General features: G+C 42.3%; 1 protein-coding gene across 1 annotated transcript; it reads right to left on the reverse strand.

The window, feature by feature from the left end:
- Nucleotides 1-163: 163 nt before the first annotated feature.
- On the reverse strand, nt 164-26,597 carry snrka (SNF related kinase a; the record flags this gene model as incomplete). Its single annotated transcript, XM_083891507.1, has 7 exons — nt 26,006-26,597; nt 10,641-10,782; nt 4,514-4,726; nt 2,721-2,855; nt 2,306-2,495; nt 2,122-2,225; nt 164-1,313 (listed from the first exon to the last, which is right to left on the reverse strand). Exons 1-7 carry the CDS (start codon nt 26,592-26,594, stop codon nt 164-166), a joined length of 2,523 nt encoding a protein of 840 aa, XP_083747633.1. The 5' UTR covers nt 26,595-26,597.
- Between the last annotated feature and the right edge of the window lie 102 nt (nt 26,598-26,699).

Here is a 26,699-nt window from a genome sequence, read left to right on the forward strand (position 1 = left end):
GGAGCGACGCGGCAGCAGCAGGAGGACAAGTGTGTGAGGTCAGCTATCTGCTACAGCGACACACAACACGGGACCGTTAGACGGCGGAATCGTGTGTTCAGTTCATGAGGTGAAGAAGATGAAGAGGTCTGTGTGAGAGGCGGCGGCGGCAGGGGGAGGGGCCTCAGACGACCTGGCAGCAGCTGGCCGGAGCTGCGGTACAGAGCAGGCCGTCCCCGGTGCCGCGCTGGATGTTAACGGAGATGGTCTTCTCGCACAGAGGTAGTTGAAGCACGCCGTTTTTCAAAGCGCTCAGGTTGCTGCGGGCGTCCCTGACAGCGGGCCCCGCCCTCAGGCTCAGGGCGTCGTGCGGAGCTGTTTTGCGGTGGTGGTGGTGATGGTGGTGATGGTGGTGGGTGCGGGGCAGGGTGGCGGTGGTGGGCAGCGTGATGGTGTCCAGGCTTCCCGTGGAGCCGATGCACATCCTCCAGGCTGATTTCTCCTGGATTTTCACGCTGCCTCCTGAGAGGCCGCACGGGTCTATGATCAACTTCCCTCCCCCGCCGCCGCCCCGACTCCCTCGCGCCGCGCGGTGGTGCTGCAGCTGCGAGCTGAGGCACAGACTCATCAGTTTCAGACTCTCCACCAGCTCGGTGCCGCGGCTCGCCGTGCGGGCTGAGCGGGACAGCGAGCTGAGGGCGGGGTTAGTCGTGCTACTGTTGTTACAACAGCTGGAGGGGCTGTCTTGTCCTTTACTGCCCCCTCCTCCGCCCCCACCGCAATCTCCCCCACCTCCATTCCCACCTCCTTCGGGAGGACTACCCCGGTCCGGACCGGATGTGCCTCCTCCCTCTCCGGGAGGCTTCCCCTGCCCTGAGCTGCTGCCTCCCCCGTTCCCTCCCGAGCTGCCCGGCGGCCCCTCACTGCTGTCCCTTCTGTTCCAGCCGTAACTAAAACCAGAGTCTTTATCCAAACGCCTCCGGTGGCTCTCTGAGTCGTCGTCGCTCGTTTCCGAGCTGGAACACGACGAACCCCTCCCCTGGCTCTTGCGCCGCTGGTACCGCTTCTGCGTGGAGCCCGGGGACGAGCCGGCGCCGGAGCTCAGGCTGGTGGCGGCGGCTATGTTCATCTTGAGGCGGCTGAGTTTGGGGGGAAGACCCTCGTCCATGTCGAAGTCGTCGTCGGACTCCCCTTCCTCCTCGAAGATCTGGTTTAGCACCGGGGCGCTTTTCCTGGAGGTGAGGCGGTTGGTAACGGAGGGCGGCTTACGACGCAGGATCACCTGAGTCGGCAGCGGAGACGGGTCGTCTTCCTCCTCCTCATCCTCCTCCAACCTGAACAAAAATACAATAGGTTACTTTCACTGAAGCATGTATATACAAATCAGGATAATCTGCCTGACTTGAGGTGATTTTTCTTGTTATTCCATTTCTGTTTGGGCTTCATGAACACAAACAACATTATTTGTATGCTTATCGTTCATCTGCAAATGGGCTCTGTCAAAGAAAAACATTCAGAATGACTGAGGGAGCATTTGTGTATTAGTATACAACAGCGGTGCAGGGTTGGGCAGGGACAAGAAGTATTGCTTTCTCCAAACTACTGAACCCATGGATTTTTTGAGCATTAGAATTCACTTCTGGCAATTTCCGTGGGTGTTTTCAGTCATACTTTAACCTGTTTGCATTGCTACACTGACATGCTTTGCTGTATTTCTAATTAAATACAGAATCACGTGGAGCTGAGAGGCTCCTTCAGCAGTGAACTAGAGCTGCAACTAACGATTATTTTCGTAATCGATTAATCTGTCAATTATCAAAACGTTGATCAGTGTTTGTCAAACCTGGAAATGACGATGTCCTCGAATGTCTTGTTTTGTCCACAAACCAAAATGATTACGTTTTTAATGATTTGTGAATATTCACATTTAAGAAGCTAAAACAATATGAAATCTTGTTTTAATCATGAAAAAAGCTTCAAACCGATTATTCGATTATCAAAATAGTTATTGATTAATTGAGATTAATTGTATTGTTTCAGCTCTATAAGACATTGGTTTAAAAGTAAGGCACTACAGTCCTATCTTAAGTCCATAATTGATGTATAAGGGACTCAAAAAAAGGTCAGATGCAGTGACTAGACCTGAAGAGGCATGTTCGCTGTTTGGCTGCTGCTGAGGTGGAGGGAGCAGGAGCTCTGATGATCCCTGAACCAGAGCAAAAGGCAGAGGCAGCGGCACAGGCTCCCTGGAAAAAGTAAGAAGTGAGAAAGTTATAATTCTGTTCATCCACAGAAACTCTCCGAGGACAGCTGAAATCATGAGTACCTGAGCTGCAGAGTCAGTCACCGACTCCTCTCGTCGGCTCAGCTCCATCAGGCCTTTGGAGCGATGTCCGTTGAGCAGGTTCTCTGCGCTGCGAGCCGGAGACTGTGGGCCTCCGGCGTGGGAGATGGAGGACGCTGCTAAGCTGTCCTCTATGTCCTGATGCATGTCCATTCTGGTGGGCCAGGACTGCCTGCACAAACAAGACAGGATGGTGGAAAATTACATCTTTGAATTTTAACTCTGGCTGGACGTGACATGACAGGCTGTAGTGATCGTCATTCAAAGCCAGCGCACAGAAATGGTCGCTATTTTTGGGTTCTGAAATGAAATTGGTAATTGTGTCACGCTTTGCAGCGTCGTCGTTTTGACTTTGAATGTGACCTTGTTTACCCCCCCACAGTTCATCGCTCTTTACCTGAATTGTGCCTTGATGTTGCTGGGGCTGGACGAGCGGGGCTGGACCTCCTTCTCTTGCTTGTCCCTCAGGATCCTCTCTGCGAGCAGGTAGTATGTGGCTGTGATGTGGTTGTATTTGTTGGTCTCCAGAGCTCTAAAACAACAGCAGTCACACATGGAAGCTACATGATACAATATCAACTCATCTGAGGGAGAGAGAGAGGAGCTCTTTGTTAGTGCTGGGCACATTAACGGCGTCAACCTAAATGCACATTAACGCATGGCGCGTTTCCATGAAGACTGACCACAAAAAGACGTGTGCAACGTCATGTTCACGTGCCGCGGCCATGGAGTCCAGGCACCGTTAACCAGTTAGCTCTGTTAGCAGTGTTAGCTCCTTTAGCGACATTAGCGCCCCTACAGTTGAACTGGAGCGGTCTGTTTATTAAACTAAAAGAGCAGTGCTACAAATAACCAGCGTACCTGTGTACTGCGGATGTATGCCTCTGTTTTTAAAGTTTAGCGTTACTTTCGAGACTCAGTCACGTAAACTTCACACGCGTCTTTTTTCGTCAGTCTTCATGGATACGTTAGCATTGACACCATTAACGCCGGTTAACGTGCCGAGCATTACTGATTAATCGACTATAATAATGGTTGACGATTAGTTTAGTAGTAGTATTAATTGTTTCAGCTCTAAAATAGAGCATAAAACACTGCATGTATTGGGGGGTGTGGACACTGGGGTTGCAAAAATACAAAATATTAAATTCAAGGCTTGAAAAGTTACAACCTAATTCCTTCTTGCGTAATGTGAAACTGAAAACACCTTTTCTGCAAATAGCTTGGATGTGTTGATAGAACAGCCCTCTTAATGTTTCCACTCAAGTGTACACTGTTTCTTTTTTGTCACGTTCACACACATCTGTCGCGTAAGAGAGAGAAAGTGAGTCGCAAAACAAGGCCGAGGTGAGACCAGCGTTAACCTGAAATCCTGACTCTGAAATCAACAAATGTTTCACGGTTCCCTTCCTCTGATATTCCCCCCCCATGCAGCTCCTGCTCTCACTCTTTTCCCGGCATGCAGTAGAGCACAACAGGCTCATCTTAAGAGCTGCCAGGGTCAAACACTGACAGTGAAAACGCTGTGAGCATGCTGCAGGTGTTCTCTTAGTGTTGGTCTGTGTTCAAATAGGAGTGAGAAGGCTCATTATATGGCAGGACAGAATGGAATAGTGCGACTGAATGTAGCAGGTTTTGTTTTCTCTGATACGGTTTTGTGGCTAAATGTTATTTACAGTAAAGATGTGGAATCATCATTTTACAGCAATAAAATAGCAGTCAAACCTGGAAATGACGATGTTCTTGATTGTCTTGTTTTGTCACAAACCAAAATGATTCTGTTTTAACGATTTCTTTGTTATGTGGAGCAAAGAATCAAAGAAAATATTCCCATTAAAACAATCGGAAATCTTGTTTTAATCATGAAAAAAGCTTTGATTAATTGATTAATCATTTCAGCTCTAGATATCGCAACATAATATTTATGCATTGTTTAAAAAGCTTTAGGGCTGCAACAATTATTTGATTAATTGTTATTAATCAATAACTAAATGAATCGTCAACTATTTTTTATAATTAATGATCCATTTTAATCCTTTTTGTGAAATTATACATTTAAAGGACAAAACAAAGTAAAGCAGTAAGTAAAAGCAACCCACGCATGATCAACTAATAGACATTAATGTTATCTTCAAAGAGAGTAAGAATGTTCAAGTGCAGCAGTGCAGAGTGAGTTCGATATCAACTTACTCGACTATGGCTTCTCGGTCTGCGATGTCTCCTAGCACCATGCGCTGGATGATGCTGTTGTGTTCCTCCTCGGACAGGCTCTTGTGGGAGACCAGCGGAGTGTTGTATTTGGTGGCCGGGGACGGGTCCACTCCCTGCAGCCAGGTGTGCGTCTCGATTTCATCCAGAGACGCTCGTCGCTTGGGGTCCCTTTGAAGCATACGGTCTATAAGACTGGAGTGACGAGAGAGAGAGTATGAGAACGTTGTTTTAGGGAAATTAATTCATTATTCACAAACCTTTATATTGAGATATATATTCTCACACACAATCTACTTATTAATAACACAGTTTCACATTCGCACAACCCTTATTCCCTTTTCTGTAGGGTTAGGGCTGTAACGATACACAAACTCACGATTCGATTCGTATCACGATTTATGACCCACGAGTAAATACATTCCACGATTTTTTTTTAATTTAAAAAACATTTTATTTAAACAACATTTAATTATATAGCAACTTAATGTAACATTTAATAACAATATTTTGGAACACTGAACAGATTTGAACATAAATAAATAACCAAAGATTTTTCTCTTTTCTGCAACAAAATAATACTGTTGAAAAATACAAAGTAATGATCAATCAGACTGGGATTTGTCCCCAAAGCATGCTGGGAAGTGTAGTTCTTCATTAGAAGCAGTTTTGTTCCAGTGGAAATAACTTGTTTTGATAAACAGCAAAGGTAAGACAACATTTCCGCTTGTATTTCTTGAAAGTCACTAGTTGTTTTGCCCTTATTTTGGGGCTGGATCCGTGAATCTTGTTTGTAGAGTGATAAAAATCAATGAATTCTCCGCTGTTTACATAATCACGCTGACACTCCGGTGCCGCTTTTCAATGTGTGCACTGGAATGGTTTTTTCCGCTCCGGCTGGTTTGATCCATCGGTGTTTTAACTGTGTTTGGTGAACATAAGAATGGTTTATATGAGCTTTTAACTGAGTTTCTGACCTTTCTGTGAGTATGCAGCATGTCTGTGTTTGTTAAAGTTAGATATGGTTTTATGACGCTTTTGTCGCTGCATCTGTCGCTGCCCCGGTAGCGGGGACATCAGTGAAGAAGAGATTAACGCGATTAAAAAACACAACGCGTTAATGATGACTGTGATTAATTAATCACAATTAAAGCGATATTTTGACACCCCTTTTAAAAATAAGTTTGGTAGCACTAACAGCTCATATCATGTGGCTGACTGGAAAAATAACTGGGAGTTAGAAAGGGCGTGTCGCGATTCTGCCTTCTCACATCGCGACACAGGTTCGTGGCTCTGAGTATCGCGATTTCGATTTCGATACGCATATCGTTACAGTCCTACTTTTCTGTGATTAGCTGTGGTGTATGTCTTAGCATTTTAAAGGTCCCATATTATATCCTATTTCTCCAAGTTAACCTAGTTCCCTGGTGTCCTAATGAACATGTCTGTGACATGCTATTGTCAAAATACCATAAGGATGAAGCACCACCGCATTTCATCAATCATCCTGCCAAAACAGCCCTGTTCAGAACGCTTGGTTTAGTAGTATCTCTTTATATATAAAAAAAAAAAGTAAGTAAAACGAAACGAAAAGATCATTTGCAGGCTCTAGCAGGCACATTGCCGTCATATATAACATGTATCCACTGGACAGTTAAATCTTCTGAGGCTGGAAGTTTGTGTAGAACTCTGTGCCACACTGTGGAGCCAAGAATAGAACTTTTCGTGGACTTCCGGTTTTCAGATGCCGTTTCCCAAGACAGCACTCTCGCGTGTTTTACGGACACTTTGGTGACTGGTAGGGCCTCCAGAGTCCCAAATATAAGTATTAAAATTATTAAAAAGTTGATTTTGCATAATATACACTTTATATATAAACACTTTATTCTATAACTTCATACTTTTATAACTCTCTTATATCCTTCTATATCCTGTATTTAATATTATAAGTTGCGAAAGTGTTGTAAAACAAATACATCCTCATAGTAACATTACTGTAAATCTCTAAAGCCATTGTCAGACATGAACTCGGTTGAACTTATTACTTATACGTATTTTTGCCTCGTTATTGCACCGTAGATCGTGTGCTCGCTGTTGTCATCGTGCACTGTTCTATCGTGTGCTTCCTCCAACACTTAGAAAGTTTTTACAGTCCACACTGACAGCCACACCTCGTCAACTCAGCTGCAGCTGTGTGTGAGTGTGCGTGCACCTGCAAGTGGCATGCAATAAGAGTTCTCTATCTCACACACATAAGAACTCCTCCACTCTCGAGTCTGTCAACCTGTCACTAAGGCTCCGCTGTGCGTGACAGAAAACTGTGCACGTGGCTGCTGCTGCTCCCGAGCTGCCTGACAGATCACCTGCTCCACTGCCCGACTCATCAGGACCATGTTTTCTTCATTATTAGCTTTTTTTCTCCATTTAAATCTTAATGAGTTTTTGTGTTGTCTCATGTTTTTACTCGTGCTGGGCACGTTAGCCTCGGTTAACAGTTAGCGGCATCAACGTCAACGCACATTAACGCATGACAGGCTTCCATGACGATTGGTCGGAAATTGGCGTGCGTGACGTCATGTTTACGTGACTCCGGATTGTTAAAATGAGTCTCTAAAGTAACGCTAAAGATTAAAAACAGAGGCACACATACGCAGTACACAGGTACGCTGGTTATTTGTAGCGCAGCTCTTTTCGTATGATAAATAGACCGCTCCAGCCAGCGCTAAAGGAGCTAACAGAGCTAACTGGTAAACGTGCCTGGAATCTCGTGCCGCGGCACTTAAACATCATGACCCAGCACCTGCTCAGCACTAGATTTTACATTTTTATGTTCAGGAATTGAAAGTGTAAGTGTTCATATTTGTCATGGAAATGTTACTCTTGTCATTTGTTTAGCCAAGAACCTAGGTACTTCATTTCTTAGATTTTTTTTTTTATTATTTGATTTCATATTTCCCTACTTATGTGGCAGCCCTGCACACTACACTTAAATCTGTACCACTTATATCTAAATAATTATTTTACTCTGAAGGATTCCGGCCCCGGGCAATGTTGCTGCTGCTGGTGGAAAGAAAAAGTTAAAATATGTGGTTTTCTGTGGAAGAATTTGAAAATACTCTATGTTAATTAAATGTTAATACTGCTTCCCCCGCAGAAGCTCATGCTCTACAAGTGGAAGCCAAGTAAAAAGAAGCTTTTGCCTAAAATATTTTAAGGTAGATCCACAGGAGATGATGAACTGTGTCTGCCAGGCAGAAGGGACTGAGAGTTTAGCCCCTTTGGCAGGTCAATCCTCACTGGGTGCCAGACCCACCAGGTGAGCCACCGAATTCATGTATAATTCTTCCTATTTTATCTGTACTTCACATAGAACTGATCAGATCGCATCACATAGTTTGATTTTTTACAGGGACACGGATTTGATCAAAAACCCACAAAAATCTAAATAAGCAACTTTATTTCACGCATGGGGCTTATTACAGCATCTGACCCACCCGCAGACTCACACATGTGCTGCAAACTAATTTGCGACAAAAACTGTGCAAACATCATCTAAATTTGGCTTCACGGAATTAAATCTTCCAGACTCTGTCAAATGCCAAATGCATTTGTGATAAAAGTGTGAGCAGATTGTACGATGATGGAGGCTACAGGCCAACAGGCTGGGCAGAACAGTGTTCTGCTATCTGTCAGACACACTGGGGATTAGTCAGAGCTGCTGAGCTGCTGAGCCCCCCCGAGGATGACAACCACCAGCAGCAGCAGCAGCAGCAGCAGCAGCAGCAGCAGCAGCAGCAGCAGCAGCAGCAGCAGCAGCAGCAGCAGCAGCAGCAGCAGCAGCAGCAACAGCAGCAGCAGCAGCAGCAGCAGCAGCAGCAGCAGCAACAGCAGGACTATATACTACACACTATACAACACAATTTTAATTTCTTTAAATTAAAGATTTGTTAGTCAAACCTGGAAATGACGATGTTCTTGGATGTCTTGCTTTGTCCACAAACCAAAATGATCCAGCTTTAATGATTTCTTTGTTATGTGGAACAAAGAAATCTTGTTTTAATCATAGAAAAAGCTTCAAACCGATTAATCGATTATCAAAATAGTTGACGATTAATTTCTCTAAATACCTCTAAATAGGTTAATGCTCTGAACGCTGGGGAACGTGAGCTCTACCAGTCCAACAACTCGTCCTCACCCAAGCGTGCCTGAATCGAGTCTGACAGTTTGCTGCCAGACATACGACCAAGAGTTTGGAAATTTTCGAACGTTATGACTCAATACGCGATATACTGGTGCGGTGACTGACACAGTAAAAAAAAACAACATAAGCCTGCAGACTCAGCGTGCAACAATCAGCTCTTCAATCCACAAGCCCATCAGATTGCTCCCAGCTGCTAAAGCTTAGCACTTCAATCTAGTCAGATGTCTGCCTCGACTCACAGGAGATAAGCATTTATTTCCTGTTTCTAAAAATAATAGGATGCCATTGCTCATTACTGTGGTGGGATTTCAAAATGAAATGGGTATTAGACCGCATATACACTGTTTTATACAGTATTCCCTACCACTAAGTGTCTAAAAATGACAAATAATGTTATTAATTGCACAGAAAACATTATGATTCACTCATTAATATGAGTTTAAAGCATCATTAATTGATTGAGCTTGGCCACAGTTGCTGGGAGGCAATAAATGAATCATCTTGTGAGGTTCAAAAGTTCAAGCAGCACATCCTTTGAGTGATAATCCATACAAAAATCAAGATTATGATTTTTTTAAAGAACCTGCTCGTGTCTCTGCCAACCAGCCTGACTTGACTGGAGCGTGGAGCGTGTGTTGATGGGTGCAGCTGGACTGTGCTGCTCTTTGAAGGGGTTTTCACTCTGTGCCAGATACCAGAGCAAATTGGTCTGCTGGGGCTTAGATAAATCACAGTAGCTGCTGCTGTGTTCCACTGAGATCCACTTTGCCATGAAGTAAAGCCAGAAGCATTTTTGAGAGATTATTTTGAAATGGTTAGTAACTAGTTTTTCGCAGGGACGATGCGATCCATAATCTAAAAGGCCCACTCCATACTTTTACCAATCCATGTCAGTTGCAGTCACACAAACATGCCTAAGGTTTGTGTTAAAAGTAAAAAAAAACAAAAAAAAAACATCCCATGCATGCAACACATCGCAACAGGAGCAGAAAAATAGCATAATGTACTTTGGGTGCCTGTGGAGTTGGCCAGCATACAGCAGCAGGCAATCAGATATGAAAAATGTAAAAAAAAAAAAATCAAGCAGACTTTGTGAGAGGGAAGAGGAGTGCAACTCCAGGCTTCACACTGAAAAGCAGGGCTGCAACGAATGATTATCTCCATTGTGGATTAATCCGTCTTAATCCGTCTTTTTTTCTTGATTAATCCATTAGTTGTTTGTTCCATAAATCTCAAAATGATGATGATGAACACATCATTTTTTTTTAAGTCCTTTTTATAAAGAATTGCTGGGGGAATTTCCCATCATGCACTTACATAGAATGAGCACACAGACTTTGCACGAGCCGCAATTTCTCTACCCGGTCCTCGATTTCTCATCCCTCACCACTTACCCTGTGTCCCCCCATGACATGTAGCCCATAAAACTACATGTAGCACATAACTAACTGATTTGAATATCTTGCAGTTCTGCTGCCACCAGTGAACGGCATGAGGTCAGGACAGGAAAGAGGACTCCGTCATCCCCAATTCCCTGACCACAACAACCTTCGCTACAGGCTGCAACAAACCCAGTGATCCAGATGGATCCTGGCATTTAAAGACTTTTTACTTTCTATTCTTTGTAATTGTGTATTGTAATCTAATCTAAACCGATTATCGATGCATCACAATGCAACAATTTTTTACTTTAATACTTTGCTACTCATTTAAAAGTAAGAGAGAAAACAGTGATTCATCCAATAAATACAGGCATAAAGTAGTGAGCATTGTGAAATAGGACTTGAGCGCAGCTAAGGCAGCTGACACTGCTGATATTATATATACAATCAAAATGGGCTTTATGTTTTATGTTATCTTTCTGTTGAACTTGTCATAATTCATTCTTTTATAAGTTCCATAACTCACTCTTTGCAGGCGCCGGAGACGTGAGCCGGTACAGTGTATTTACAGTCCATGATCATGGTGAGGGTCTCGCTGTCGTTGGCTTCCTGGAAGGGCGGCTGGCCGCATACCAACATGAAGAGGATCACGCCCAGACTCCAGATATCTGAGGAAGAGGGAGACACAAAGAAACGCAATAAATAAATTCATGTGTTCAGGTTTTTTTTCCTGCCCAATCACAGCAGCAATCATGTTCACATCAATACAGAGAAAATCTTCAAATGTACACACATGCCAGACAGGAGGGAACACTTTATTTACATCTATTTGCTCTGTATCAGAAATTCCAAAAGACCAGGTCAGGACCCACAGATGGGTCAGATTTATGTGTACCGATGTGGTACACATGTCTGCTCTTGTTACGATTCATCTTTGATTTTAATAGTGATGTGGCCAATGATAGTCATCTATAAAAAAGTGGGTACTAGGGCTGGGCGATAATTCGATCTCGATTCGGGATCGCGATAAAATTTTGATCGATTTCGATAATAAGCTCGGGACATATTATTCGATATGAAAAGGTAAGCGCAACAACAACAGTATCAGAGTCTGTCGGCAGCCGTCGGACACGCCCACTTCCCATAGCAGTGCCGCTAAAGTTCCAACCACAGAGAGAACGGGAAAGAAGTTGAAGAAATGAGGACAAAATGAGCAAAGACAGCGAAAATAATGGCGAACACAGGGAAGAGATTGTTGAAAAGAAAGGTAACACGACGTCAACTGTGTGGACGTGGTTTGAATACTGCAAACGCGACCATGAGCAGGCGAACCCGGTCTGTAAAATATGCCGGCGGTTGGTAGCTTGCGGGCTCAAGCTAGCACGATGTCTGCCGTTAGCATCGCTAGCGGGAGCGGCGCTGTGAAACAATAATCTATCCAGTCGTGCTTTGCAGCAATTGCCCCGTATGAAAAACTATCAAAACGGAGCAAAAATATAACGAACGCTATTAGTTATTGCTTCGCTAAAGACCCCAGGTACGAGCTCCATGGTAGAAAATACTTTTCTCAGACGGCACTGCCACAGCCTTATGATGAATGCCGTTGTAAGCTAAAAAAAACAAACTATAATTGGGTAAATGATAGAATAACTGACTGGTTTACTGCATATTGTGCAATTTTGGCTCAGATTTCGTTCTACTTTTAAAATATATCTAGAGATCTACCTTAAACTTTCAGGTAGCATTTGTGCCAGGGCCATGTTTACTGTTTTTGTACTGGAAATGTTCACTAGTTATTTAATGTGATAGACGTCACAGCTGTTTATATACAATGTTTCAATAAGTAAAAGCTTGTATTATTGTGTAAAGGGAGATGACTCATGTTAACATTACATTATTAAACTTTATTACAAAGTTTCAGTGAATCTCTTATTTCTTCAAGCTTCAGGATGTCCCTCACACTGGCTGCATCTGAAAAACTACATATCGTGATAAGAATCGAGATCGATCAATATAAAAAAACATATCGTGATAACATTTTTTTCCATATCGCCCAGCCCTAGTGGGTACCCATATCGAGAGTTTGGGAAACTCAATATTAATTAGGGCTGCAACGATTATTCAATTACTAAATTAATCATCAGCTATTTTGGTGGTTAATTAATCGGTTTGAGCATTTTCTCATTAATTAAAACAAGCTTTCTGATTTTTCAGCGTCATAAATGTGAATATTCTCTGGTTTCTTTGCTCCATATATAACGAATAAATCATTAAAACTGATCATTTCGAGGTTTGATCAACATTTTCTGACATTTTACGGGCCAAACGAGTTTTGATTAATCGAGAAAATAACATACAGATTCATCGATTATGAAAAGAATTGTTAGTTGCAGGCCTGTTATTAATACAACTAACAAAGTGTCCATCAACCTTTTGTTGTCCAGTGGAGGAGGAGTTGCACCATGGATGGGCAGAGTTTATTTCAGAGAAAAATGATTATTGAAAATGATGCAGGTATTACTGCTGATCTGGATTATCCAGGCTGCAATCCGCTGCAGAGTGAGATGATAGAACAGCAATATAAATGTGCAACATAATTACTGAAATAAGACATGTACAACAGATGCAGCATTTATATGCACTGTGACACTATACAGTATAATCAGATATGAATATTCATCGGATAATCCGTAGTGACTGACAAATCCCATTTTTGCTTGAAATGCCAATCCCTATTTAGCATCATCCAGTAGCCATTTGAAAACTGTGATGCTCTAACTGGCTTGTAAGGACATATGCATGCATGCACATGCATACAGCCAAGTAACACAACTAACAGCAGGAGGGTGATGAACAGCCATGAAGCTAGGACAGTAAACAGCTTCCTGTTATTCTGGTACTATGCAGTGTGTCCTTGGCTCTCTCTCACTGTCTCACTCACTCTCTCTCGTTTTTACGAGCAGCAGCTGTGCCACAGCAGCCAACTTTTTTTTCTGGGGTGAAAAGACATCACAGCAGCTCCAGTCGGATTCTGGCAGCTCTCGAGTAATTACCACGATGAGGATTTTTAAGCAACTTTCTAATTACACCCAAATGCTCAGATGCCCTCATTACTTACTAGGTTAGCACGAGAGAGGGGGGAAATAAATGTGCGGACGGATTAAAAAAAATGATTTTAGACTGATTATCAAGCGGTTTTAGCATCTCTTAATAGGGACGCTTTCCAAAAAGGACAGGTTCCAATTTAAGACCACACTTTGCTGGGTCTGTGCCAGTTCTGCAGGACTGTGCCTCAGGCTAAGTAGGGTATATTTAACTGGAGTGTTCATACGGGAAGTCTTCTCACATACGTTCAGCTGATTGAGGTGAATAGCATTTGTAGGATCTGCATGAGAATTGTTGCAAATCTGTTGAGTGTTGGTAGATGAAATTTTCTTCCAGAATGTAAACCGCAAGTCGTAAGAAACTGCCTCATGTACGTAGCAGCATCTACGATGTGAGGCTGGTGCATGCTGTTCAACAGCACCAATTCAAGAAATACAAAATAAATGGAAAACAACTTGGCTAAGTCCACGTCACAGCACCTGTGTGTGTCTTTAACATTATGTCCAATAACCGAGTGGTCAGTGAACACCTGTTAGAGAGCACGGAACAGAGGTCAGAGTCTGTCCTCCGAGAGTGAAGATGGAAGCCAATTAGCAACAGCAAAGATGATTGTTTTTACGATATATATAGTTAAAGAAACACTTCAAAACAAACAAGAAAGGTATTTATCAATGGGGTATACTATATATTGCTCATAAAAAAAGAGGCTGCTGTATTAAGAAAATATGTGATCAGATCATCCTTAAGGCCACATTATACTTCTCCGACTGCGTATGCGTTATCCGACTGCGTCACCACGGAGACAACTCGAGCCTTCATACTTCTGCGTTGTGGTGACGGATACACGCTGCATTTTCCTGCCCGATCAGTAGGGGTCGCAGCGCAAGGTTGTTGTGCTTCAGGCTACAGTGAGCAATGGTGTCCGAGAAAGAAAGAGAGAGAAAAGACTGTTGTTGTGTGGCCGTTTCTCACTTTTCTGTGTGACGGAACGCAGTTTTAAGATAATTTGAGGCGAGAAATTTGCCATTTAGAATCTAAACATGTGCTGTGTGTATTAAGATATGACGTATTTATAGTTTGGCAGCGACGTTCTCGGCGGGGATCAGCTCCGCTCTCTGTGGAGGCTCGGTGCGCACTGTGAGCCGGCACAGAGCAGCTCCGCTGGGCCTGTCCTGAGGACCAATCGCAGCTCTTGCCGTCTCCGTTGTCCCTTGACGGAGTGACGGACACTTAAAAAATATTTCGTGCAGTCGGAGACGACGCAGGGGCTCTACGACAGGCTCTACATCGACGCAGAGTCTCTGCGTAACCTACGCAGAGCACTTTGCGCAGGAGTATAAATTGGGCTTTAAACCTTGTCTTTTAACTACATTATTTCATGACTTGGCATTTATGTTGATTCCGATTCTGAAATGGCACACACCAGAGAGCATGCGACGGCAATTGAGCTGTCACGCAAACATGTACAGACATGTCAACCAGGAGAGCACTCAGAACTTCTCTCCAGACCTTAAGACTCTTAAAACACACACAAACAAACAAACACACTTTCATCACATAGACATCAATAATGCTGTCACTAGCAGGTGTACTGAGAGGATAGGGCAGTGCAGGTGATACAGCAAAAACACACAAGATTCAAGAGTTAAAGGCTAATTTGCAAGTTACAGAGGAGTACAACCCAAATAAAATGTCTGTGTTTAAAAAACATACAGATCTAAATGGTAACAAACCCCCCAAAGGAGGAACTTGAAGCAATCCAACATGTTGCAGTGAACAGCAATGGACGAATCAGTGCCGCTTAAGACCATTACAACACTTGAGCTAAAGGAGAAAGTTCTTCACAAATGTGGCCTATGTGTCTCCAAGCTAAGAACTACAGTGGCAGAAATAATAAAGTAGATAGCAAATTAAATGATTTCACATTCAAGCCAGAAGTTTTAGGAGTAATATTTGACAATACCAGCAACATACAGTACGTCTACTACGACTAATCTAGCAGCTTAAAGTACCATTAAATACAGGTACTGAATTAAATCTAAATGTGTGCTATGCCATTCCAAATGTTAATTGTACCACTGTGGCAATTCCTCTCAGTGAGAGCAAGAACAACAGATGTTATTATTTTTAAAAGACCCAGGAGTAGCCAGAACGCATTGAAGCCGACAGAACATCCCCAGATCACTGACTTGAAAAGGAGGATGTGGTTTTTTTTTGGCATAAATGACAGAATAGAAAATACGTATGCATGTACAGAATATCCGTTTGCATGTTGAGTTGACAATCAGGCAAGGAGAACAAGATGTATACTGCTGAATATGGATGAGAGCTACAGAGCCAGAATAAAATGCAGCTCTGTCCCAGGCATCGCCTGCTGCATGTTGTCTTATATTAGCATGATGGCTGGGGGTCTTCTCTCCTGATTTGAATTTCAAAAACAATGACATCCTTTAACTATTTACAAGGCATTATCTGTGCATGACTGTTATAATGTGTAAACTAACAATAGTGAGTACATTTATGTGACATCGGGAAAAACAAATTACTATAATAGTCCAACTAAATCTTACCAAACTGACAGAGGTTGAGTTGAATTACTGCATGTTTATGTTCAGTCAGACAAGAGTCGGACTCGAGCTGTCCTGGGCTCAAGCATAAATAATAGGGCAAGCTTGCACACATGAGAATAAGACAACGGTGACAAAAACATGGCGAAACCCAGGGCTGTCCATTTGTTGGGCCAACAGGGAGAGACTGTATGCACTGTCAGCTTAAAAAACTGAATATTTTTAAGTTCATGCATGAGGAAGACTCCGAATGGAGCTTGACATGCTGGAAATGAACATCGCTGTCAGACAGACAAACTTAAAATCAATAAATCTGTTTACTCTTGTATATCGAGACAAGGACATGCAACCTTGAGACACACTGTGACTGAAAACCTGGCTGCTTTTTTTCTACTTAATAAACTCGACACCTGCTTAAGTCTTGAGAATAAAGACAATAATATATTGAGGGAAAAAAAAGTTTGACTGTGGTATTTTGTGAATCTATATGACTTTGGTGAAGGCGGAGTGAACAGTTCACAAACTTCAGTTCCAGTTGTAATAAGCTGTCTAATGGTAATTTAACACCTTGTCAGTGTCTCTTGTATTAATCTGTCGTATTCTGCCAATGTTTGACTAAAACCACTGATGTAAAGGGTGGGAAAGTAGAGGTACATAGCCCCAGGGACCACAGGAGTGCTACCTCACACCTAGCTTACTCACATTCAGAGCATGTTACCATAGCAACACTGGCTCCTCATCTCAAACTAGAGAATGAAATGCCTCTGTCAGGCCCTCTAGGAAAATAAAAAAACAAAACAGACACTGGCACAAAATAACATGGCAGCCCTTCACAGTAATATTTGTAGACCATGTTAGTCTCACACAGTCTTGGTCGGGCTTGTTAAGCAACCCTCACATTTAAATATAATAACTTGCAATTTAAAAGTACAAAAAAAAAATCATATGAACCCCTAAATCGGAAAGTTCGTTCCATATTCAGCTCCATATTCCACTCTTCAACCAGCCTCTATGTAAGAGAAAAATCAATATGGAAATTTCAGCCTAATACCGCTGACAGACAGACATACAACATTGAAACCATTAACTACTTTTCAAAAAGGAAGTGATACATAATACTAATACCACATTAAATGATTCAAATAATTCTTCTTGTATTACCATCTTGGCCTCATCAGTGCACCTGGATTCAAGAGGAAGAAAATCACCCAGACAGTCCAAAAACTATCATGATTTTCTATGCTTCCCCCTCCTATACTCAACCCTACTTATTCTATCCTTTGATAGATGCCTTTGTACCTTTGTCTTTCTCTATAATAATACAGCTCATTGCACATGCTTTCATCAGTTATTCTTCCCCACCTATTGTCCCGACACCTGCACCATCATCATTCACCAGCTCTCTACTTCCCCTTCTTCAACCCATCGAAATTGTCCCAAGTCAATATCGGTATCGCATCACTTCTACCGCACTCAACTTTTCATCACCACTCGTCACGCCTCCATGTTTCGCTCGTCCTGAACTGTTCCTCTTCATCCCAATTTCCCTGGGTATACAGCACAACTGTGATCTACTCAACATGCTCTTCTCCTCTTTGTAGTACAGAGAAATGGTGAAATTTAACAGCTTTACAAAAGAAGTGACAGATCAATCTAGGGCTGGGCGGTATACCAGTTCATACCGAATACCGTTTTTTTTCCCGGCACGATATGAATTTTTAATATACCGCCATACCGGTATATTAAATTACACAACATCCACGGCGCTGTTGTCTGCTTTGCTCTGTGTGTAAACGTTTCATTAATGTTTATAGATTTGTTTCAATCACTGAATGAAGCCCTTCATATTTGGGACAAGAGTCAGGATCTTAAATCACTTGCACAAAACTCTTGATCAGCACTCAGCATTTGTTTGTTTGTCATTTAAACCAGTGTGAGCAGAGAGAGAGAGGCATTTTTGGCACGGGGGCGGGAGAGAGAGAGAAAGAGCGAGCGAGTGCGCTCTTGGTCATTAGTTCATTTACTTATTTTTGTGTAGGTAATATGTTGTGAAATATGTTTAAACTTAAATAAACGACATCTACAGGTAGTTATGTGTCGTTGTATTAGTTCGTCCTGTTATTGACGTCATGCTGTCATCACCTGACAGTCTGGCTGATTGAAAGCCTCCAGATGCAGCGGATGCAACGCACCCCAGATGTGCGATGCAAATACTATGAGAATATATTTAAAGGTCACATAGAGTGGTCCTGTTGCACATATATGTGAGTTATGGAGGTCTACTTACATATATTAAGTTGTTTTTATGGTAAAAATCCTCCTAGTTGATGTAAACGAGCCGATTGAAATCTGTCCTTTTCGAAGCGCTTGTCAGTCGCGCTATTTTTAGCCGTAAATCTCGCCCGAGAAGACAGAGTGTGTTGTGATTGGCCAGCCAGCGTAGAGCCTTCCCACCTGTGTTGTGATTGGCCAGGTATCTGGAAGTGACGTAATCTATCACGTCAGCTCTCAGAAGCGCAGCTCCCTCTCTGGAGCGGTGGATGCATTGCTCCTCATTATCAAAACATTGTTTTAACTATGTTTAAAAATAGCTTCGTCACGACTCTCCGCCGCAGTCCCTTTTATGACTTTAAACCGGAGTCAGACCCAGAGTCAGAAGACACTGTTGCTCGTGAAACACCTCCACAACGGACGTTATTCTTCTTCTGCGGTTCAATGTACGCAACCGGATGTGCCTGGACTACCGCCCGGAGCAGGACGATCGGTTGTTCAGGAGAACCGCTGCTTACGTAACGTTAACGGGATTTTCAGTGATCTCGTTGAGCCCCGAGATTACAATAAAACACAACGTTCTCAGCAATGGCTGAACTGTTTGTTTCGAACCGTCAGGCTTCATAAACAAGGTAATGACGCAGATACACACTAAAAAAAACAGCGATAATAGGAACTTCCGGTCTAGTTCCGCTTTAAATGTCTGTGTTTTTTTATAGGGAATATTCGAATATCATTTTTGAGCAATTTTGACAGACCAAGTAAGCATGTCTTGGAATATCGAGAATGCATGAAGTTAAGTCAGCACCCTCCACATCAGCAGGTAACACAGGGATTTTTTATAAAAGATGTTGATTTGCACAGTCAAAGTTCTGTAAATTGTCTTTGCATTCCGATTCCTCACTTGATTAGAATCATGAGTAGCTCTTCTTTGTAAACAGCATCATTTTCTGAGGCCATGTGAACCTGTACTAGTGTGGAGTTATTCTACAGTATTTATGTCAGTAAAATAGACCATCCTAAGTTAATCTACTGCAGTAATTCTGTTCTCAACCAGTAGAAAATACTGTGAACACCTGATTATGCATGAAAAAAAAAAATATCGTCATATACCGTGAAACCGTTCGAATTGTGAAAAATACTGTGATATATATTTTTGGTCATACCGCCCAGCCAAGAAATACAAAAATGATACAAGGGCACATCTCTGATGATAACATCGTCCAAATAAATTATCATGTGCAATTCAAGTGGTAATGGAAAGAGATGGTAATGGCAAAAAAGCTGACATCTGGCTGATTCAGATGCAGTGCAGTGCTGGCTGCTTTATCTGGATGTGAACTATTGGATAGGTCAAAAAGAGAGTAGCTGTCCCACTCAGCAGCTCAGTATGTGTATTAATAGTAGATGTGTCACATCTAGAGCAGTCTAGACATCTGCCAGCTCAACCTGGACTGCTGTTCAAGAATTAAAAGGGAGTGGAAACTATGAGTATATGACATGTAAGAGTATGATGGTCAACCCACGTTGACAAGGAAAAGAGATACTGATAAAAACCTTGGCAACACATTGTGTGACATTAAACACACCTCTGCATCCAGCTCATAACCCGCCCATATTGTAATGTTTCCATGCAGTTATGAGGTATACAGATTCAGTTTAGAAATGTGTGCATTTTTAGACCATACAAAGTGTTGCTGTTGTATGTGAGAGTATATAGTGTACTTCAGTAACTTGGCTTACTCGTACCTCTTCTACACAGAAATTAGAGGGTAAAAAAGTGGTGCAACCCACTAAAAGAAGGCAGTTGCCTCTATTCCCATTGCCAGAAGACGAGTCCCATTTTTTTTCCCCTCTGGTGAAGCACGCACAACATCATGAACAAACCGCAACCCAACATGATGGAAGATGGAAGATGGAAACACGACACACAACAGGAGAAAGCACCATGAGGAGCTGCAGCAACGGCCAAATACAGAAGAAATCAGAATGTACACCCATATGTCCGGTTTCCATCACTGCTAGTCTTAGACCATCAAAAACTACTGACTCATTTGACCTAAATGAATGCTGATTATAACCTTTTCCAAATAGCAGACAACAGCCAGATGTAATTGAATGTTCATGGGTTTTTGTGATCAGTGGAAAAGAAGCATTACAGGGACATATGCTGTGTTTCCCTCATGGTACAGTACAGTTTGGAAAGGTAAAGCCCTGGATCAGGCTAGCATTTTGACTAAGAACAGTACCTTTACTTTGTAAGCGTGGTGTCTGCTGTGCCCGATGGCCACGTCAAGATACATAGTGTTACTTTGTACTGGTGCAACCAACAATGACATTTGAATGCAACAACAACAACACAGTGGACAACAAAGGAGGTCATCCAGCAGCTCAGATTTTACCTGTCGCCCAATCAGCTCACTGTTGTGGGTGGAGTCGGTTTAGCTCCACATGGACCATTAACTGTGGTACCCTAAAAATTTCACCGTTGGGGTCATCTCTGACCAGTCAACGAGTTCCGATACAAAGTGGTGTGTGCAGATGCAACCTACATTCATCAATTTACACCAGAACTGCAAACATTCTCTACTGCAAAAGAAATGCCAATACTTCCCTTAAAATAAAAGCCTACGCCACATCGATGTGTTTAAGTTTTTGAAGTGCAGTCTATGAATGCTATGGCTGTTTGAGGGCTTAGAGTGTTATCACGGCAACTGCAATGATGTAAGTGCAAGTAACTTGCCCCCTCTTATTCACTCATCTGCTCCTCGTGTTGCTGAAAATTACAACAGAATGCAGGCAAGGAAAACAATAATACATTTAAAAAAAACCTCTGCCATGAGGTTTTTATTGATCTACCAGGACTTGTCTCGTCAGTGTCATGCAGCAGCGCAACAGCACCTGAATTTTGAGTAAGCGTGGCTACATGAGCAGTAGAATGAAAGCGAGCCACAGGAAACAGCGAAAAGCTTGGCAGCACTGCAACAAGGACAATAGCCACAAGGCAAAGCGCAGGAAGGACAGCAAGCCGCAGCTGGCATGGCTTTCTCAGGCATCCTTTATGAAGGAAAAAGCTGCTGAGGGAAAGTTCCTGCAGAAGAACACAGCCAACCACCAGACGCAGACACATAAACTGTATACAAACACAATTAATTTGTCCACATTTTTACTACATCATTCATATGCTTTGGAATGAATGCAGAAGAACCCAGCATAAAAATGTAGCATCATTACGAATATGGACATAACTGTAACTTGGCTATGCAGGACACAGAAACACTGATTCACAAGACATACATTCGAGATGTAGCAATTCAAAACATGCAAGCTCCTGATGCTCCATGCTGTCCCTGAATATATGTAGAAGTAGAACATACCTGCCAACTCGTAAGGTCATTAATAATAATAATACTATATATATATATGGAAACAGAACAAGATGCAAACTGTTTGTTCTTGACATTTCCATCCTCATTCACATACAACACTACGCCAAAGCCTTCTTTCCTCTTTGGATATCCAGCTTCCCTGAAAGGTGGCTTCCCCAGAGTGTCAAGTCACAAATCTAATATGGGATACACACACAGGTGCATACATTTCCTTCAGATTTTACCAAGCTATATAGGCCACAACTTCTGAGGGTTTTTTCCCTGATACAAGGGGTTATGCTGTTTTTTTAAGATCAACACAAATGTCACTGAAGGCTTCCTACCCCTGATAACAACACAAGTAGTGGCAGAAATGTGTCCAGTGATGTGACAAAGCAGCTGCTCACCACAACCCAGGATGAGACTCATACAGCTGCCAGAAGATGATAGACTTTGTCAGGCTCCAAGGTAATGATATCTTGTACCATCTGCTTAAAGGTGAAGAATTTACAACTCATAGGAAGTTAATGACATATTCCTAGAACTAAGGTCATCACTTTTTCCCAAAATCACAGTCAAACGAGTATTATGTGACACACTCATCCTTAAAAGTTATTCAAATATAGCAATGGATGCTTCTCAATCTATTTAAGTTCGCTTTATCTGCCAACACCGGCTAAGTTGAACTATCCAGATGACATTGGTTACACAGAGAGTCAAAGCCATGAAGGGACAGAAGAGAAGCTACTGTTTTCATGCTGAACAATGTGGGATGTAGAGCTGAAACAATTACTCAATCATGTGGATATTTTCTGGTTTGTCTCCTCTATTAGAACAAAGAAATCAAACTGAATCATTTTGGCTTGTGGACATTAGAGAACATCATCATTTCCAGGTTTGAGAAACGCTGATCAACATTTTATCGACCAAACAATTACTCCAGAAAGTAATCAATAAATTCTTCGAGATCTGAGTTGAGAATCAAAAAGAATTAAGATTGTGGAAGCAAAATCAAATTCAATTCAATAAAAAAATAATATCCATATTAAATACAGCCATGTGGGCATTGACATTGTATTGTAACTTGCAGAGACAGTCACTGCTGTTAGCCACACTCAGCAAACCAATATGACATCATTAACCTGATCCTAATTACAATGTTTTCTCACTTCCAAACTACTCGATAAATTCTAATTTAAGGAAATTAATCAATTATTTGGAACATCCCTACATTAAATATGCATTTCCACCCCGTGGTAGCTCAGTTTTACTAATATTATGTTTGGGGAGTAAACAGCACAGATAATTAGGAGGTTGATTCTGGGCCCAGTGGTGTGAACCAAAAGAATGAGTTCTCATCAGAGCCAGCCAGTGTGTGTCAACACAGGACTGTGTAATTGCAGCATCCTGCCTCCCTCTCGTCATCCCCTGGCAAAGTGCGAATAACAGCCTGAATCAACTGTTCTGCCCATGTAGTAGCAGCAAAAATATATAACCAGGACTGTCGTTATGAGCCCCTCTAGCTGCTTTCAAACTTCTGATAACCCTCATGGAGCAGACACCAAAATCTCCTGAACAGCTCTGTGGGGTACAGGCACAGATCAGTTAATAGGTTTATAGATTTTGTATACATAAGGGCTTTAATAAGATAAGTGTTTTCCATCAGCTAAAGGCTGCCGAGTACACAAACAACTCTCTAACACAAGGGTTCTTTTTTTTTTCTTTGCACAGACTAGGACTGTGGTTTTTCAACATCACCTCCTTCACTGTAACCTCCTAACATAACCTAGCAAGAGAGTTAATTGATTGTGCAAAACAGAGAATTAAAAAGGGAGAACATGTACCTCTGTACGCTCAGTTAACCTGAGGCTTATGTATTTCACTGTCAGTATATTTCCAATGTTGTTATGACTGAATAAATGTGAAAAATGACACAGGTTCTTCCTGACGTCTTCGACACAAGTGACAGAAATAAGTAACACTACACCACGCTTGACGCAAAGACACGTTAGCGAGTAGAAAACTGTACATCCTGAGAGGGAGACGACATTCACACTGCAGGGAGATGCCACAACAGTAATAGCATCCTGTTCACTTCCGCTACTTTACCCAGTAAGTCTATAAATCGCATGAGAATGTTCAGAGAAGAATGATCAGCCGTGTTTGTGGCAAGAGAAAGAAAGAGTTGTATGCATATTTATGCAAGAGGAACATATGTAATGCAATATAATATGGACTTGCTGCTATTACCTGGCAACAACAGCCATTTCATTTAAACTTGGGTCAGTGCTAGTCACGGTGTCAAATCATGTAATAAACACAAACAAACTGGTACGGCCTCTTCCACTAGAATGAGACGCATGTCCCTGCTCCTGCAGAAACAGGAGTCTCCATCATGTAGTCTTGCATCTCCAAGGGGCTGTCGCTGCTGCAGCTGCCTTTGCCATTGCCACTCAGTTTATACAGGTCCCTCTTGTGCAGTTAGAAAAACATATGAGCACCCTCTGCTTGATCCTAATGGGCTCTACTTCAAATAGTGTGCGAAACTTCACACCGCAAGTTTGATATACTATCCAATTTCAAATAAATATGTATTTATTCTGTCACCCACAAATACCGTGTGCTCAGACTAGGGATGGGCAGTGTCAAGTGACTTGGCACATTGTGATGTGTACACTAAAACGTTTAGGTAGACTTAACCGAGACACTAATAATCACTAGCAAACATAATTAGGATTAGCAATGCAGCAACACCTTCGTGAGACCAGAACATGAATGAGTGCTGCATTCGGTGCGACTGCCACACGGAGGTTGTCATGCCAACTGTACGGACTTATTTTAGGATAAAAAATAAATACTATTGAGTGTAATTTTGTTTGTGAAAAACTGAAATACAAAGTAGCAGCAGCACTTTAGTCCTGTCATTGATTGTCATGATTATTTCTTCTTTATGGAACTAGAATATCTGTTACACAGTTGGAACCTTATGTTTTCTAAATGACTGGTTATGAGTAAGGCTGGGTATTGATTTATGTTTTTTTCCCATAGGGGATCAATGACTGGAACCTTCTTACAGATTCCTTTTTCCAATACCAATTTTGTCAAATCCTTTTTAAAAAACAATTACATTCCACATTATGGTGAAATACACTATAGATTTTCTCGACATACCTTAAATATTTTACACAAGCCTCTAATATTCATCCCTAATGGCTCACAGATAGTGATGAGATTGACTAGCGAAATCTGACGTCAAGCACATTTTTAGTATTCAATTAAACAGAAAAGGTGGATATCCTAGTTGTTAGTTGGTGGCAAGCATGAGAACAACTGAGTATCTAGGTTGTTTGATGTTAAAAAAAAAAAAACTGCAGGAAAAGGTAGTTTCAAGCTATACATAGTTGGTGTTTGATGTAGTGGACAACACACAACAATACAACACTTCCCTTCCTTCGCTCTCAGGGTCAAGAATACCACATCAAAGTTGCTGGAATGAGTCAGTTTGTGTGTAAACATCAGTGAGAAAGTAACCACAGTATCCTCACTGCTTCCACTTTATGAGAAGTGAAACAAAAATGAAGAACCAAATAATACCTAGTTGTTGTTGCCTCTGAATGCCTTTTATATGTGCACAAATTACCACACTCACTCGCAATCGGCACCAACTGAAACAACACGCCACTGAGAAACAAGCTGAACTGGTCACATCTTATAATGCTATTCAAAAACCGGTCCCAGGGCCATGTTTCTGCCATCACTTCCTGATGTGACAGATACAATATCATGCCATGGAAAGACACACAATCAATCTGTCTGCACTCTGTCAGCCCTCTAAGAAAATCAATGAGCCAGTTAATTTAGTGCAACGGGACACCCATGGACATCAGTGCTAGTAGAGCTGACCTTGTGGCACATGGTCTGCTGCAGCCAGCAAAAAGATCAGTGTCAACTACTATTATATGAGCACACCGCTTGGACACACAGCTTGACATTTAGAATGAGAGCGACTGTGAATATTTAGTGTTGCTTAAGGTTCTGGCACATGAACAACAACCGACGGTTGTTCTGGATTAAAGTGAACACGAGCCATGACGAGGATGTGTAAACGAGAAACAAAACATGTGAAGCAGATGGTGATGACCAGGAGCTACACTGCCAACTAGGGCTGAATGATAGTGGAATATTATATCACTCTGCAGTGTAGCTGCAACACATGTTGCCATTTGGAAAAAATAAATACATTTTCATGCTGTGCTAAGGTGTTGTCAGCCTCTCTGTGTCAGGATTCAGGTAGTATATCTCAGAGAAACTTTGAGAATAATTAAAAAAAAAATCAACTGTTTTGAAACAGAAAACAAGCCTGGTTTGTCCAATTGAAAACAATCAATGCACAACACAAGATAAACTGCCTCCAGTGCCTGTGTGTGCGAGCAATATAGTTTCCTAAATCGTCTAAATCAAACATCTTGCTCACATCCTGTCTTGTGGTGCCGCGCTGCAACTCTCTGCCACATTCTAATTCACAACATGACTCATTTCATCCCTTTAGCATCATTCATCAGCCTGTGTGATTTCCATACCTACGGCTGGAGCATCATACTCATCCCCCAGCAGTATTTCAGGTGCAGAGTATGCCAGAGATCCACAGCTTGTTGTCAGCTTCTTCCCAGGCTGAAACTTGTTACTGAATCCAAAGTCGGTGAGTTTAACCAGCCCTTGTTTCTCGAAGAACACCACATTCTCTGGCTTGAGGTCCCTGTGCACCACGTGCAACCGATGGCAGTAGGCGATAGCATGGACAATCTGTGCGAAATATTTCTTTGCAAGCTCTTCGTTCAGACCCTCTTCGTGCTTCATGATGTAGTCAAACATATCTCCACCATCACCTAGCTCCAAGATGAGGTACAGTTTGGTCTGGGTGTCTATCACCTCATACAGGCGCACAATGTTGGGATGTTGTACCAGCTTCATGCAGCGGACTTCCTGAAAGAGGTGACCTGTGGCCACAGTGTCCAACTTGGTCTTGTCAATCACTTTCACTGCCACTTTCTCCCCAGTGAAGACGTGGCGTGCCAGCTTCACCACAGCAAAATGGCCACGGCCCAGCGTTTTGTCCAGGTCATACAGGCCTGCAATCTTGCCATCATAACCCCGCTTGAAGCCTGCCATTGCTCGAGTGTGTGATGGGGAGAAGGACGTCCCCACGGCAGGCAGGGACTGTTTGGCTGAGTTGTGTGGATCCACCTTAACTCAGTTCATCGAAGGCTGAAGGAG

Source organism: Microchirus variegatus (genome assembly GCF_963457635.1).
Source record: "Microchirus variegatus genome assembly, chromosome: 1".
In the NCBI taxonomy this organism is placed as follows: Eukaryota; Metazoa; Chordata; class Actinopteri; order Pleuronectiformes; family Soleidae; genus Microchirus; species Microchirus variegatus.